The following is a 16,780-nucleotide window of genomic DNA, read 5'->3' as shown; positions in this document are numbered from 1 at the left end:
GTGGCTCTCTTCCACCAGGCCCCTTGGGTGGGTGATGGGATCTCCTGCTCTCTGGCACTGCAGCTGTGACCTGCAGGAAGCCCAGGAAGCACATTTTCTTTCCCCATTGGTGGTTTGTTCCTCCAGACCAGGGCAAGACGTGTTCTTGCTTATACACTCCTCTGCTCCTTTTCAAACCCAGGCTGTGAGCATCATGGAGAAGGCAGAAAAATAAGAAACTTGCCCTGTTTCTGCAGGGGTGAGAGGAAAAATCCCAAGCTCTGTGTTGGCAAGGCTCCTCTGCCTCGCTGCATCCCTCCTCCCAGCAGAAAAGGGACACAGAACAGAGATCTCAAGGAGGAGGGAAAAGAGTACATGCAAAGAGATGCTCTGAGAGCAGGGGAAAATGGAGAGAGAATGGTGTTTGGACTTTGCTTTCATTTTTGTTCCTTTTTTGAGGGAGCGGTAGGCAGAGCTGAATGGCTCAGTGAGTGCCGAATGAATGCAGGCATTCACAGAGCCTCTGAGGGCTTCCAGCATCCCTTCAAACCCAGGGCTCTTCTGGAGTGGGCACCAAAGGCTCTTTGCAGAGGGCCCTGGGAAGGCTCCTCCTGCCTTGAATACCTCTCCCGGTGCGGGGAAAGGGGCAGCTTTGTCCCTGGCTCTCGCAGGCAGAGTGAGTCACTGGGAGGGAAGAAAGGAGCCTTTTGCCTCTTGCAACAAAGGCTTGCTGGGAGCTGTGTGTGGTGCTCGGGTTGGACAGTCTCCAAGCGCAAGCCCCACGACTCCTTGTTACCTGTTATGCCATGGCACAGTGTACGTGGTGCTCATAGTGTGGTGCGTGTCTCTAGGGTCAGGAATCTGCCCATAATGGGTCAGGAATCTGCCCGTAATCCCTGCACCCAGGGGTAGAGATGTGCAGGGGAGCTGCATAGGCAGAGAAAACCTGCCATGGGACTTCCAGAACGGAGCCATTTTAGCAAATTGAAGGGTTAGGGATGGAGAAAACCTGAGTTTGACATCAAAGTCCCCTTTTTTTTAGAGAATGGTCCCCAAAAGAGAGACCCTTGGCAATGTGTCACAAAGGAAAGGCATTGTTTGGGGGAAGTTTGTTTTCTGCAGAATGAAATCAGGTAGAAGTACAAATGGGTAATCACCTGGGTTTAGTTTAATTTACACCTTTAAAAGTGACCATTGAAGTTCTCCCCCTTCAAATATGTCCCCACCTCCGTATGGCAACAAGAGTTTTTTTACGGCATCCCCATCCCCTTCTTGTGGACGCTGCCCACATCATCCCCCCAGTCCATCCCTCTGCACCCTCCACTCCTGCCCTGACCAGCGATTGGCCTGGCTTTAAACAACCAAAGGACAAGAGCCATTTTGCTGCTCATTTAAACTCAGCTTATTTTGCACATTCAGAGCCACGTGAGCTGCTGGATAGGCACAAGTCCGAAAGCCAAGCAGTCCAGGACCAGAGGCAAGCGGGAATATTGCAGGCAGCACAGAGAGGTCTTCATGCAGAGCTGCTGCAGCTTGAGGGTCAGGAACCATGTGAAACCCATAGAAATGGGGTTTGGTGCTCATCACAGGGCCTCGCTAGGCATGAAGACTGCACCCAAAGAGGTGCACTCAGTGGCTGATCTTAGCACGAGCTGCAGAGCTGTAAGATTTAAACCACTTTTTCTTTCTCCTACTGGTTCCTTCAAGCACTTCAGATTACCTGCTGGCTGTTGTACCTTCTCCCAGAGGAAACACATGGCTCAGCTTGTGTGGTGCCTTTCCAAGCTGGCAGCGCCTGCAAGCCTCAAAAGGCCTCTTTAATGCATTTAAAGGCATGTTTACCTGCTCCCGCTGCTCATTTATTGAAGCCGGTTTCCAGCAGACAGCTGTAGCATCAACCTTCCAAGCATCAACCACAGCAACCCATGGCTTGTTGCATGGGGACTAGGGGGAACAAGGAACGTGAGCCTTCCTCCACCTGCTCAGGAGCACATCTCAGGAGGCAGTGTCAGCTGAGGATAGCTTTTTTAGAGCACATTTGCACTGGGATGCATCTCTTCAAAGTGATATTTGTTAGGCAGCCAGGTTCTGTTCTTGCCCAGGCTGTTTGTCCAGGTGTCTCACAACTTGCACAGCATTTTCCAAAAGAAATTAAACGGCAATATTTTATTGGACTGCTCAGTGATAGTTGTGTGTGGGTGTAGTTTGGATGCCTCCACCTTTCCTGCCAGGAAACAGTAACCTGAAAAGCATTCAGGAACACGAAAGAGTAAAATCTCCTGTCACCTCGCAGAGCTGCTGCCTGGAAATAGGCTGCTTAATGGGGTTCTGCCAGGATGCCTAGGATACCAGGAGCTGTTTGAGGAGGGAACTAAACCTGAACCAAAAGCTTGGGAAAGAATAGCGGTGTGGGGTGAATTAGTTCCTGCAGAGCAGGATCACATTTTGGTGGACTCCATGATGTCCCAGTCCTGGCTGGCAGGGAAGCTCCTGGGGCAGGGAAGCTGGCTCTGGAAAACTGGCCGACTCCTCCTGAAGGTGTTGATGGAGCATCGCAGGGAGCCCAGACGCTTCCAGAGCCTCAGCTGGGGCTCACTGGCATCCACTGGGTGGTGGGGCATGCACTCGCAGGGCCCAGAGCGGGACTGGTCCACTGCCGCCAGCTTGCAGAGGGTGACAAAGATGAGGAAGGTCGCCAGGAGAAGGAAGATGCAGACAAGTGCAACAATGATAGTCAGTGGGTCTGCCATCTCGGGGGATGCAGGGCTGAGTGGGACAGACTTAGTGGTTGGAACCAGAAGCTCAAGGAGAGGCAAGGTAGGAGAGGTCCCATTGACAGCATCCTCTGTGCTCATCTTCCCTGCAGAGCACAAGGTGACACAGAAACGCAACGTGAGTGATTACCACCTAAAGACTGGACAGCCACCCTCTGTACAACCTGATGGATTTTTAGCTTGCTTTGATGTCTAAGGCCCTCGCAGACACGTTCCCTATGACACGGGGTCATAGGAGTCTGCTTCGCCAGCAAGCAAAGCACAGAGGTGGGGTTTAAACCTGCAAATTAGTGTCCTGAACTGAAGTGCAAAACTGCTTTGCAAAGAAATCCAGCACAGGTAGTACCACGTACCCGTGGTACCACAGCCCTGGTTGTTGACACCTGTAGGGAAAACACACAAACACGTTGCACGAAGCTTTTCTGGAAGCAATAAACAACCATACGCTAGAGAAGGTCCTAAGTCCTGCCCCCAAGCTGCTGGGGTTTAGTTCTTCGCTATTCCCCAGAAATGTGGTTTTCTTGAATTGACTGCCATTTGGGGGTTTTTTTGATTTTTCTCCCTCTCCCAAAGAAAATGGGTAATTGGTTGAACCTCTGCCCAGGTAACTCCCCGTTGAGCTGCAGTACTGCACTAGCATTGCCTTTTTCTTTTCTGCATGGGTGCAATCTAACACCCTCACCCTGCTTGTGCCGAAAATCCACTTGGCTTAGGCATTTTTCTTGACCTGGTTTCAGGTTCAGACATGTCACGGGTTTCTTAGCCGGTTCTGCAAACGGTGATGCAAACCAGCTTCCCGAAGCCTTATCAGTAAGAGCTCTCATTGAACACATAATGACTGTATCCTCTCCTTTCTCCACTGAGTCAGATCCCCCCTCCAACTTGCATCCCCAGAGCAGTTTGCTCCCATCGTTTTGCTCCTGTGCACCCTTCTGTTTCTGGCCCTGGATGGGCTGTGCTGGAGGCCAGCAGCTCTCCAAGTTGGAGATGAGAGATGGGGAAATATTGCTGTGCCAACCCTCTGCAACACAACTGAGCTGGGCTTGGCCCTTCGTACTCTGTATGCTGGAGGTAAAGCTTCATTACACTGACTTTCCTAGAGATGTGGGAATTAGAAGGGTGATGGAGAGCTATTAGACTGGTCCATGGCTGGGCAGTCTCCTGGCAAGTATGGATTTGGATTTACCCAACTTAAAATTAAGAGCTCTAGGAGGAAAAGGTAGGGCTGCAGAGACTGTCAGGGTCTCTGGGTCTGCTCTTGCAGCCACTGTCTCAAAGCCGTGCAGGTTTGTGTAGGCAGCAGCCAGGTATTCATCAGCAAAACATTTGTGAAGGGGAGAGAAGACATCAGTGAAATGTCTTTAGTCGCTAATTGGAAACTACGAGACGGCCCAGTAGAGATGAGCCCAGCGGAAAATGAGATACTGCGTCAGAAAAGATGAGCATCGCTCACCAGCCAAATTAGACAGGAGGAAACAACCTTAAACAAAGACTGTGAGAGCTGCTAGGCTGAGCTCTCAGAAGTTAAAGAGTCGTTGAATTGGTCTATGCCACAACCATACCCTCTGTGTGCAGGTGTTTGCTTAGGTAGGAGATCTCCCAACTTTGTTTTGCCAAGACCCTGTTTGGTGCTGGTGGGAATGGATCACTCCTGCAGGATCCATGCCTTTCCCCTCGCACGCAATGAGCTGAGATACAGAGGGAATAAGGTCAGACGTTTCCACTAGAGTTGGGTGCTGGGTTTGAGGCTCTTGGGAGATGTGATTTATTTCTGGAATACTTTGCATTGCCTGGGCTTGGGCAATCAAAGGTGTGTTGCTGTGACCTCAGAGCAAGGACTGACTCCTGGTCAGAGCTTGGATGTTCTGGGGAGACACAGCTGCTTCCATGGCTCAGAGCCAGGTCTCCCGCTCAGAAAATGGGAAGTGCAAAAAAAAAAAGGAAAAAAAAAAGGGTTGGCATCTGAGAATACCTCAGCTCCGGTGAATCCCCGTGTGTATTGCAAGCAGGCTCGGGGGCTGGGACTCTCAACCCCTGCTCCAAAGTGATGTTTTCACCTCTCTTCACCCAAAAAGGGTTTCGTTATCATGCAGCCTCTCCTTGCCTGGCTCAGCCCCCTCCCCTACAGCTTTGGGAGCCAAGCAACCCCTGGCAAGGACCAAGGACCCCCTGCTTTTGTGCGCTGTCTGTCGGGAGGCAGGACATGAAAACCAGCAGACAGGGCTGATGCTTACTGCACGCACCAAAGGCAGCTGGAATCAAGGTTACCACAGCTACCTTCATTCTGGCATTTACCGTGGTTTGGCTTGATGACCTTACATTGTTCATTAAGAGCAAGCGGGTAGGTGTGGGTAATTTCTTCAAGTTGTTTTTTGCTCTGTAGGTGGTGGCTGTAGGGTTTTTCTTTTAGAGCCAGATGACTATGTCCCCTAGAAACCCATCAGGGGGGATCACACTGATGTTTTCCTGGGCTTTTCCAGGCTTGTTCTCTTGCTTCCCATCCATTCTCCCCTCACACTCGTCTCGGCTGGGAGAGTTGTGGGTTCAGGGGAGATCCAGGCTCCCCCCTGCCTGATCTCCAACAAAAAGAGCTGCTAAAAATCTGGACGTCTTTGCAAAGTGTGTGTGAAGAGTGACTCTTTTTAAGGGTAAATAAATTTTCAACATATTAACACAAAGGGGGTTCTCCCTCACCACCTGCCTGAGACAGAGCTACAACCGTTTTGGGGAGCTACCTCCAAATTGGGGTCTTAACAGCAGAAAGATTGGGGTGTGATAAAAGCAGCTCTCTCCATGCTCTGAGCACAGTGGGCATGGGCATGAGGGCTTCCCTTCCATGGGTTGGGAGCTGGGTGCCTTTCCTGAAGTGTGATAATGGACCGTTTGCCCACAGCACTTTGTATCCACCAGCCAAGCATCACGGTCCCACCAAGCCCCACATTGTGCCATCCAACTGGGCTCCCAACAGGCTTACCCAGCCTGGCAAACCACCCTAGAAGGGTCATTCCTGGGCAATCACCTCTAACGTGAGACATCCCCATGAGTGCTCCGGACTCACTGGGCACGAGACAGCCAAGGATCAGAGGGAAAGAAGAGAAATTGCAAAAAGCAAAATGCTCCTGAGGAAGATGGTGAGGAAGAAGAAATTAATGTTGTGCATGAGCACGAGAGAGTGTTATTCTGCCCAGCACCAGGCGCTGCCTGCCTAGCCTGGCACAGACAGCTAGTTTGGCAGGAGTTTTTCCATATGCTCTCCCTCCTTTTCTCAAACTCCTGCGAAGAAAAGCTGTTTTCAGTCACTTCTGTGCTTTTGGATGAAAAGCAGCTCTTTTTCTTCTCCCTGTCTTGCTTAGCAACACTTTCCTGGAGCTCCCCAGCTTTTCCCAATGCACACTTTCCACTCGCTTGCAGGAGAATCGAATGCTGGAGGGTACCAAACACTTAGCTTAACGAGAGCTGGGTACCAAAAGCAAAGGGCTGTTAGTGATGCTGTGCCCCATCACCCCGAGACATTCCACCTTCTCCCATCACAGGCACAGACGCAGCAACACAACAGGGAATAGCGGGGAGGGATGCATAACTTAAAACCCACCCCAGATTGGATCTCCCCTCTTCCCTGGGTGGCTACAGGGTCAAAGGCAGCATCTCTGCAGCCAGCGACAGCAGCACATCCCCAGCTTGCCTCACTTGCCCCTCGGCATTAGTCTGAGTGGCCAGCGGTGTCTTTGCCTTGGGGATTTGGGGTCCGTACCTCTCACCAGGCAGACAAGCCTGGGTTTTGCCTTCTGCACGCCTGCCTTGCCGCCTCTTCCACCATGCTCTGCTGGCTGCCAGACCCTCCTCCTTTCTGGAGGGTGGGAGAGAGATGGCAGCCAGGCTGGGGGCAGCCAGAGCATGCAGAGCTGGGGGGGGTCCCAAGCACCCTCCCATTCTTTGCCAGCATGGTGGTGTGCTGGGGCTGTGCTCTGCTGGGATGAGAGATGGAGCTTCCCCCAGGACATGTTTCCCAGAGCTTTGCCCCTGCGGGAAGGCTGAATGGTACGGCTGTGGGCTGAGCCCCCTGTGCAATTTCCCCCTTTTCCAGCAACTCTGTGCAAAGCCGCCTGCTTTTTTCCTATCTTTTCATTCCTGCTGCTTTCTCCTCCTTTTCTGACCCTTTTCCAGTAGCTGGGGGTGCTTGCAAACTGGCCTGCGGAAGGCTGGCTCTGCTGGCAGCTGTCTCTCTCTAGCAGGGGTGTAAAGCAGGCTGGAGGCACCCGTGCAAGTTACAAGTCTGATGAGGAGCGGCTGAGAGAGCTGGGGTTGTTTAGCCTGGAGAAGAGGAGGCTGAGGGGAGACCTTATTGCTCTCTGCAACTGCCTGAAAGGAGGTTGTGGAGAGGAGGGAGCTGGGCTCTTCTCCCAAGTGACAGGGGACAGGACAAGGGGGAATGGCCTGAAGCTCCACCAGGGGAGGTTCAGGTTGGATATTAGAAAAAAATTCTTCACAGAAAGAGTCATTGGGCACTGGAACAGCTGCCCAGGGAGGGGGTTGAGTCGCCTTCCCTGGAGGTGTTTAAGGAAAGGGTGGATGAAGTGCTGAGGGACGTGGTTTAAGAGAGTGTTAGGAATGGTTGGACTCGATGATCCAGTGGGTCCTTTCCAACCTGGTGATTCTATGATTCTGTGCTCAGCTGCACAAGGTGCTTTGCACCTGCAGGAGAAAGAGCTTTTCTCCCACCCATCAAATTCTATTATTTTCCCAAGTTTGGGACAGTCTGTGAAAATACTGCATCTCCTCTGGGACTTCTGTGGGTCAAACCAGCAGCAGCCAAGCTTTTTCCCAGCAGCAAGCTGTGTCCCGGCTGCAGAAGGAGCAGTTGTTGCTTTAATGCGAATTACAATGCTTTTTTAAATAAAACCCTAATACCTACACTGACCCATTTCATCCGGTTTATGTGCCGGAGCTGCCTGCAGCAAATGCTTGAGTGAGCTGGGAAAAGAGTACCTGAGGGGGTGTTTGCAGTGTGTGGTTTGCTGCTCCCATGCAGCGCTCATCTTGTTGAAACCCTTCCATTTGTTCACCTTGAAATTCATTTTCGTGGCCACAAGCAGGACAGAGAGCGGCACCAAAAGCTGCAAAGGTTTGTCTCCGGTCCCTTAAGCTCCCCTCGCACTGCTGCCACCCTGGCACAGTGTTTTGGCTAATAGGATAGCTTTTCTCAGGAGGGAGTCGGTGCGTGTGGCAGGCTGTTAAGGCAGCTGGTCTGTCTGGGCATCGCTCGCCTGCTGCTGCAGAGCCCATCCATCCATCACACAGGAGGGGAGGCAGCCGAGCTCCCACCCAGAAATGGACCTGGGGAGCCCCAGCAGCGGACGAGCTGGTGTGGGAGAGATTGCTCTCTGCTGTGAAAGGAAGGTGCTGGGGGTGTGGTAAAACACGGAGCAAGGCACAAGGTTGTTGCAGGTCCTAAGCAAGATATGAGCCTGTCTGAGACAGAAAAAAACAGTGTGTGTGGCGCACAGGTACGAAATCCAAATAGTTTGCAAGCGCTGGGTCAGCATTTTCTAAGATTTCTGCTGACGTGGGCTTATTTGATGGAAGGGAACGAGAGCAGTTCAAGGCATCTCAAAAATGTATTTCGGATGAGCGTCTCCGACTCCTGCAAGCATCGTGTGGGGCTGTGGGTTAAAGGTAGCCCAGGGCTTTAAAGCTGAGCCTCTGTAAGTGGCCTTGCCGTTCCCACGGCACGTGTGCCCTTTGCAGTAACCCCATGTCTTTGCAGTGACATCTGTTGGCAAACCCCACCTGCCTGGGAAAAGGAAACCACTCGGTGATATTTGTAGGCAAAAGACGCCTCGCTGAGGGGAGCAGGTGGAGAATAAAGGCTAAGGCATTCCCCACGTCCTTGCCTCAGTGATTCACAAGTTGCCAGCACTGTGGTTGTGGTTTGCACGCTTTGCGGGAAGCGGTTTCTGCCAAGGGGAGATGCAGCAGCTCGTTGCCAGCTGGGGAGGGAGCACAGCCCCACTGCCTCTTGCCGAGTCCCGCTTCCCAGCTGCCTGGCTGGTGGGCTCCTGGCTGGGGTTTGCGGGGAAAGCACTGCAGTGTTGTTCAGAAACACCAGAGGGGACCCGTGTCTTGGGTTTCCTGGGGTGGATGGTTTATTTTGGTAGGTGCCCAAATAGTGTGGTGCATCACAGCTAAGGGTGTGAGTCCTCAGGGTCTCTTGAGGACTCAAACCAGGGTCCAGACCACCAGCATGCACTAGGCTGGTTGCATTCATGTTTCTTTTGGTATTTGTCGCATATGCTGCTGCTTGGGGGACTTGGCAATAGTTTGCAGTGAGAAGGTAAGCGCAAGCAGCTGTCAGAGCCGGTGGCCCCTGGTACAAGTTCATGTGCTGGCCAAGAGGTGGATCATTCCTTTAACGCAGCACATGATATACCCCAATGTGTGGTCTGAGTGCCCACCAGGAGTGGGAGCAGCTCTCCCTGCTTAGCTTGGAGTGAAGCTCCATCCCCAGTGGCATCTCCAGGAGAGCAAGCATTGGTGTGCAGGGCAGGACAGGTGGAAGCAACTCCACCAGTGCATTGACCCATGAGTTTCATGCCATGGTCCTCAGGCTCAGCTCTTATCCTGAGCCCATCCTACAGCTAACTTGGCAGCCAAGGGCTCCTGAACCCACTATCCCTGCAGTCCAGCAACACCGTGAGGGCAGCTTATTTTGCTTTGCGGTTGGTAAGCTCCCTGGCTCAGGTGGAGGTGCAGGATGTCCAACCTCGGCGGGGTGGGAGGACTTGTCACAGTCTGGAAATCTCTGCCCTATGCCTTCACTGTTTTTCTTTTCTCACAAAGGTGAAAGCCACAGATGCGGATGAAGGCGTTAATGGGAGAGTGTGGTACAGGATTGTCAAGGGTAAGTCCGTGTGCCTGTTTGTGCATTGGCACCAGGCTCTTGCCAGCTTCATTGCGCTCTCCATCCTTTTGTACTTTGCTGCCCACAGAAATATTTTCCCCACCCCTGAGCAAATCCTCAGCATTAGGTAATTGACAGGGAATGATTTGTCAGTGATGGTGAGCACACCTAAATGCTGTAGTTCTGGCTTTGCAAGGGCCAAATCCTGCTGAATGGGGCCTGATGTAACTGAAGACAATTGGGGCATGGGTCTTGCTCAATAATCTGCTTCCAAGATTTGCTGATTGATGAGAAGCTTGACATGAGCCGGCAGTGCACACTCGCAGCCCAGAAGTCCAATCGTGTCCTGGGCTGCATCCAAAGCAGTGTGGCCAGCAGGGCGAGGGAGGGGATTCTGCCCCTCTGTTCCTCTCTCGTGAGACCTCGTCTGGAGTATTGTGTCCAGTTCTGGAATCTCCAACATAAGAAGGGTATTCAACTGTTAGAACGGGTCCAGAGAAGGGCTACAAAGATGATCTGAGGGCTGGAGCACCACTGCTATGAGGACAGGCTGAGAGAGCTGGGGTTGTTCAGCCTGGAGAAGGCTCTGAGGAGAGTTTAGGGCTGCCTTCCAATGCCTGAAGGGGCTACAGGAAAGCTGGAGAGGGGCTGTTTACAAGGGCTTGTGGGGATAGGATGAGGGAGAATGACTATAAATTGGAGAGGGGCAGATTTAGACTAGACATAAAGAAGAAATTCTTCACGCTGAGGTTGGTGAGACCCTGGCCCAGGTTGCCCAGGGAAGCTGTGGCTGCCCCATCCCTGGAGGTGTTCCAGGCCAGGTTGGATGGGCCTTGGGCAGCCTGAGCCAGTGGGAGGTGTCCCATGGGCAGGGGGGTTGGAACTGGATGAGCTTTAAGGTCACTTCCAACTCAAACTATTCTATGATTCTGTGATTCTATGATTCTACGATAGCTCCCCGGGGAGGGCTGAGCGTGTTGCCAGGACTGATACAGCAGTGATGGGCAGCATCCAACTCACTTTTCACTCCACCAGGAAACGAGCATAATAACTTCCGCATCAATCCCAGCACCGGGCTGGTGATGCGAGGTGTGCGGCCCCTGGACAGGGAGCAAAACTCCTCTCACGTTCTAGAGGTGGAAGCCTACAACACGGAACACGGACCCATGAGGAGCTCCGTAAGGGTAAGAACCTCGTGGCTGCCAAGGGGTGGGCAGCAGGATTAGGAAGTGGAGGAGTTCATGCAAAATATTTAGGATGCTTCATCAGAGGGCAATCATTTCCAGCCTGTGCAGGCGTGCAGGAAGTTTTGAGAGATCTGGCATGGAAATGGTGGTGGAAAATCTTCAGGGGCTGCCTGTGGGTGGAGAAGATCTTGTTTGGTTCGTTTTTTTTTTCTTTTTTCCTGTGACATTTCAGTGTGATGAGGCTGTTAAGTAGTGTGTCAGTTGCTGTCAGGGGGAGTCCTGCTTGCCCAGCGAGATGAGGCTCTGCTGCCAGGAGGATGAGCTGAACCTCAGCCTGTTAGGAACTGTGTCTTCTAGCCAGGCATCTGTTTAAATAAGCCAGATTCCAGGGGCAGTAATCTTTAGGAGTGACACACCAGCTTCTCGTGGTTCCCACATACCCAGCCCTCTGGTTGGGTCTATTTTTAGCCCATTGGTGGGATGGGCTCTGGCTGAGCACAACATGCCCACAGCACCAGCAGGAAGCAGAAAATGAAGGAGGAGAAAAGATGTTCCCTGGAGAAACAGCAGCTTGACCTGCTGAACTTTGAGTAAAATTTCCCACCGAGTCATCAGTGTTTCTACACTGTGGGACCTCTAAGTGCAAGGTTTTGAGCAGGGGATCCCAAAGCACAGAGGAATTAATATACAGATCATACTTCCATCCGGACAGGGAAGGACTGAGTCACTCCAGCCACAAGGCTTTTCAAATCCATGATGTTAAACTGTGTGGGTTCGCTCTCCATCACTTGGTGTTTGTAAGCAGAGGTAACTTTTCTCCTGTGGAGCAGATGAGTGCTGTGAAGGATATATTTCCGCTTGCAAGTATAAGCAGCTAGTGAGGCTTCACAAGCCTGCCCAGCTCACCTATGTTTTCTCTGGTGGCTTTCACAGGTGATTGTGTATGTGGAGGACGTTAACGACGAGGTGCCGGTGTTCACCCAGCGGCAGTACAGCCGCCTGGGGCTGCGGGAGACAGCAGGAATAGGGACTTCAGTGGTGGTGGTCCGGGCCACTGACCGAGACACAGGTAGGAGGCTGGGGGTGAGCTTACAGAAACACACAGTTTGGAGGAAAAGTGGTGAAATCAGCCGTTGCATGGATCCTGGCTTGACTGGGCTCAAATCTCCATGTGGGATGAGCTCTGCTCCATGGTTGGGGTTGGCATTGGTGGTGCCTACTTCTTTGGGATGCTTGGTTCAACTGGCAGCATGGTTCCTGCTCCTGCCCCAGGGAACGGCGGTCTGGTGAGCTACAAAATCCTGTCAGGCGCCGAAGGGAAGTTCGAGATCGATGAAAGCACAGGCCTCATCACAACGATTGAGTACCTGGACTACGAGACCAAAACCAGCTACCTGATGAACGTCTCTGCCACGGACCAGGCACCCCCCAACAACCAGGGCTTCTGCAGCGTGTACGTCAGCTTGCTGAATGAGCTGGATGAGGCTGTACAGTTCTCCAACAGCAGCTATGAGGCTGTGATTATGGAGAACATCCCCCTGGGCTCTGAGGTACTCCGAGTCCAGGCCCGCTCCATTGACAACCTCAACCAGATTACATACAAGTTTGACCCCAACACCAATGCCCAGGCGCTCTCCCTCTTCAAAATCAACGGGATCACTGTAAGTAGCTATAGCATGGTCCCTCGGGGCTTGGTTGTCCACTGTGGACTTTGAAGTTGGTGGCTGACATTGGTGTTCATCCTTGGCAGGGTGTGATAACAGTCAAAGGTCAGGTAGATCGAGAGAAGGGAGATTTCTACACCTTGACGGTGGTGGCTGACGATGGAGGACCAAAGATTGACTCCACGGTGGTGAGTAGCTTCTACCCGCTTCCCCACCATCCTTTGCATGGACAGAGCTGACCTTAGGTCACCTCCTTCTTCCTCTGGCACGGGATAGCGTGTCCTAGTTGTCCTCTCTGTTGTGACCACCGGGATCTGGAAACTCTGATTTGGGGGAAACTTTGCATTGCATAAGCATGGACCGGTGACTTTTAGCTTCTGTTTGTCATAGGGTGGGATTTCTTAGAAGAAAAGAAAAAGCCTACCTCAAATTGTAGAGCTTGGAGGTCGCTTACCAAGCTAAAACTATTTTGGGGGAGGTAAATTTGAGGACCTTGAAATACTTCACAGTGGTTTATGTTTAAGAGGGTTATATTTGGCAGTTTCAAAGGCAGCTGAGCAGGGGGGTGATTTGCATCTCTCTGCTTGGGCAGGAGGCACACCGGGTGCAGGGCTAGCCTGGTCCCCATGCTATGGGCTGGGGCAGCGTGGCTGGCACTACCCAAACTGTGCTGTTTTGGGCCACCTGGAGGAGTTGGACTTCAGGAGGTGTTGAAACTGGTGGCTGTCCCGCAGCAACAGGCAGCGTTCTGCATTTCAAGAGCTCCTGTGCCTCGGTGCATCTGTTGTCTCTAAGAAGGCTGGATGATGAAGGCAGTGATGCTGTAGGCACTGCCTGTCCCTACCCACGGGTGCTGGTGGCCGTGCTCTCTGCACACTGCCATGCTCTTGTCAGAGCTTCTCCCAGGGCAAGGGGCAAAACCACCCATCTTATCTAGAAAAAGACACCAACAGAGGAGCTTCCAAATCACCTGCAGCCCCTGACACTGGTGTGATGGGAACCATTGCAAACCCACTGCCCCTCTCATGTGGCAGCACCCCCTCATCCTCTACTAACTCTTGGGTTTTTTTGTTTTCTCTGTTTCCCCCTCTGCTCTTCTCCAACAGAAGGTAAGCGTGTCCATTGCGCTGGCACCACCATCAGGGCCAGGATCCACCCTGAACTCCACGTTGAGCTGTAGGGAGTGACCAGGACAGAAGTCTCCAGCCCCATCTCACCATTACCAGCCTCTGTGACAGCCCCTGGAACATGGTGCTGGCCAGCAGAAATCCCAACACCCTGATCCAACACTTGAGACGGCAGCTGCCGGATCCACCACAGCAGCTGAATGGGCTCTCCCTGCTCCTGGCTCTCTGTTTTGTAATCCAGCGGCAACAATAACCAAATTGCTCCAAAGTGCACCACTCACTCCCTGGCTTCCTCTGGGATGTTGTTGCATTCAGCCTGGCCACACCTGGGGGCTCAGGGCACCCATAAATAGAGCCCGGGAACAGAAAGGCTCTTCCTCTCTCATTTCTATGTCGCATTGCAGCTCTTTGATTACTAATGTGATGAGAGCATTTCCTCTGGCTAAATGTGGCCAAGATAGCCTGGTCCCCAGTCACCTGCAGCACCTCCGAGCATCTCCTGCCTGGTCGCTCACTCACACACGCACCGTTTTCTAGGAGGGAGCTCAAATCTTCTCTATGCCCAGATTGCCCTGGTTTAGTTTAATACAGGCAGCTCCAAATTCTTTGTGTCTGTTGAGCTTTAAATCAAACCCTGCCCGACCTCTGGTGCTGTGAGCACCGATGAAATATCTGCTTGTGAAAAGCTGAGCATGGAATTGTCACCCCAGCACAGGTTTCTCCATGCCTAGCTCTTCGGAGGATAAAAAAAAACGGAGGATGCTCTGTAGAAAAACCCACCATTTGAGAGCTGCAGCACACTTGTGCTCCTTCTCCAGCCTCGAAGCATCTCTCCTGCTTCATTCTCCCTACAGGGATGTAGCTCCAGCTCCTGGGCTTAAATAGCTGCACCCATTCCCACGTGGGGTGGACAACACTCATGCTGTTAGTTCCTCGGAGGGGTGCAGCGGCTTGAGAGTTTGCCAAGCGTGTCAGCTCAGACTGAGTGCAGGCAGAAAGCTGCTCCCAGCCTGAGCCAACCATGCCCACAGGTGACCATCACGGTCCTGGATGAGAACGACAACAGCCCCCAGTTTGACATCACTTCTGACTCGTCTGTGAGTGTGGCAGAGGACAGCGCAGTTGGCAAGCGGGTGGCCGTGGTCCTGGCCCGCGACCCGGACGCGGGCAGCAACGGGCAGGTAGGAAGGCTGGCACAGCAGGTTTGAGGCTGCCCATAAGACTGTGGCATTTCACTGATGCAGTAATAATTCCATCAGCATCTTCCCCTCCTCTGCATCCTTGTGAGAGGAAAATACGGTCATTGATGCCAGGGATTTTGGGGTGTGTTTCTGCGGTCGGTAACAGCACTCCCTGGTCAAGGCATACAGTAGGAGAGGAAAAACATCATCCTTGGGCTGTCCAGGGCAAAGAGCTCTGTGGGCCATGTCCAAAGGAGCCCAGCAATCTGAAAACCAGCTGTGGCCTCTCCCACCACCAGGAACGGCAGCGAAGCCCTTGGCAGGCTGAACAGGAAGCTCTCTGACATTTGTTATTTTCTTTACAACGCGGACAGGCGTTAATGAGGTCCCATCACCCTCAACAGGAAAATTCCTAGTGTATACTTTGGGGTGGCTGCAGTGGACACCAACAACCATGGACCTCAACACATTGGACCTTTCAAAATGCTCAGAGACTTCCTGAGGCAATGCTGGGTTTATTGTTGTAGGGTGTCCTCTCTCTCCTTCCTCCTCACAGCATCTCATTTCTTTCCCTGGTTTTCCTTCCTTGTGATGTTTCCAGGTGACTTTCTCGCTGACATCAGGGAACATTGGCCGGGCTTTTGAGATCCGTACCACAAACAACACCTATGGTGAGGTGTTTGTGGCACGGCCACTGGACCGGGAGCTGCTGGATCACTACACATTACGGGTAAGCACAAAACCACGCCGCTTACCTCTTTGGGCTTCTTCTGGTTTGAGCATCGAGGCTGTTTTCCAGGGGATATGAGCTTAAAAATAGCATTTTTTGAGAATCCATCCCTAACTGCAGATTCAAGCCTCGGATGGTGGCGTGCCTCCTCGGAGGAAGGAGCACATTCTGCGAGTGAACATCCTCGACGTCAATGACAACCCCCCTGTAATCGACAGCCCTTTCGGCTACAACGTGACTGTGAGCGAGGTGAGCACCCAGCCCTGTTCCTTTCTTTCCATCCTCCCAAGGTGAGGTCTGACCACAAGACAGGTGGAGACCTCACTTCGGATGTCTTAAGATTTGGTGGCCCCTTGCAAACCTCACCTTGGAATTATTTAAAGATTGGTGGCGCCTTGCAAACCTCACTTTGGGTGCTGCTGTCCCCTCGCAAGCTTCCTGTTGGGTGATTTAAGAGTTGCTAGTCCCTTGCAGACCTCGCCTTGGATGATTTAAGGGTTGCTGGCCCCTTGCAAACCTCACCTTGGATGATTTAAAAGCTGCTGGCCACTCACAAACCTCACCTTGGGTCATTTAAAGGTTGCTGGCCCCTGACTAACCTCACCTCGGTTGATTTAAGGGTTGCTAGCCCCTCGCAAACCTCACTTTGCATCATTGAAGGGTTGCTGACCCCTTAGAAGCCCACACCTGCTATGGTCTCCTAGTTTGGGGCTAGGAGAGAGCTCTGCAGGCAACTTAAACCCATGAGGCTGCAGGGACCAGCAGGAAAGAGAAGTAGCTACACACCCATGGAAGTGCCACCAAAGTGACACAAGAGGCGGTGCAGTGCAGAACAGGAATTGCTTTCAGGAAGTAGCTTGGTGAGAGCTAGATAATTAAGCAATAAAACACAATCAGGCATGAGAAAAGACAACTTATCTCCCGACAGTTTAATTCCTGGACCAAGGGGTTCTCAGTTTGATGATGAAAAATGAAATACGAGTAATAGCCAATGACACCGAGCTGTAAGGAGTGCTGCTCATGATTAATAGGCTTGCATTAAAGTTATTGCCCTGTTAGGATTTTCTTATCTATTTAATACATGTTCAGAGCTGGCTGAAGAACAGAATTTCTGTTTTGATTTCCCTCGTAATGGGACTATCCAGAAATAATTAGCTGAGCTCCGACTCCATTTCACAGCCTTCACCTTTGCACACACACCAGTTTTTATGCTCTTCAAGGCTGTGCCAGCCCAGATTGG

General features: G+C 52.1%; 2 protein-coding genes across 5 annotated transcripts in view; one reads left to right on the top strand and one right to left on the bottom strand.

The window, feature by feature from the left end:
- Positions 1-16,780, top strand: part of CDH23 (cadherin related 23) — a 219,539-nt gene that overhangs the window by 164,859 nt on the left and 37,900 nt on the right. For 3 of the 4 annotated variants that reach the window (XM_054071246.1, XM_054071245.1, XM_054071248.1), the window contains exon 1: positions 15,667-15,789. Coding sequence is in view for 1 of the 4 variants with exons in the window: in XM_054071251.1 (XP_053927226.1) it covers positions 9,591-9,651; positions 10,687-10,835; positions 11,772-11,907; positions 12,111-12,499; positions 12,589-12,690; positions 13,609-13,611; positions 14,661-14,810; positions 15,412-15,540; positions 15,661-15,789 (1,248 nt within the window). In the remaining 3 variants the exon portion in view is untranslated. Of the gene's footprint in view, positions 1-9,590; positions 9,652-10,686; positions 10,836-11,771; positions 11,908-12,110; positions 12,500-12,588; positions 12,691-13,608; positions 13,612-14,660; positions 14,811-15,411; positions 15,541-15,660; positions 15,790-16,780 lie in introns of those variants that run through there. The other variant, XM_054071251.1, reaches the window with a different exon arrangement.
- On the bottom strand, positions 4-6,701 carry C7H10orf105 (chromosome 7 C10orf105 homolog). The gene is made up of 2 exons (XM_054071253.1): positions 6,505-6,701; positions 4-2,839 (listed from the first exon to the last, which is right to left on the bottom strand). Exons 1-2 carry the CDS (start codon positions 6,647-6,649, stop codon positions 2,418-2,420), a joined length of 567 nt encoding a protein of 188 aa, XP_053927228.1. The 5' UTR covers positions 6,650-6,701; the 3' UTR covers positions 4-2,417.

This window comes from Cuculus canorus, chromosome 7 (genome assembly GCF_017976375.1).
Source record: "Cuculus canorus isolate bCucCan1 chromosome 7, bCucCan1.pri, whole genome shotgun sequence".
Classification (NCBI taxonomy): Eukaryota; Metazoa; Chordata; class Aves; order Cuculiformes; family Cuculidae; genus Cuculus; species Cuculus canorus.
Note: the sequence above shows the minus strand (reverse complement) of the source record. Positions and strands in the feature narration are given on the sequence as shown.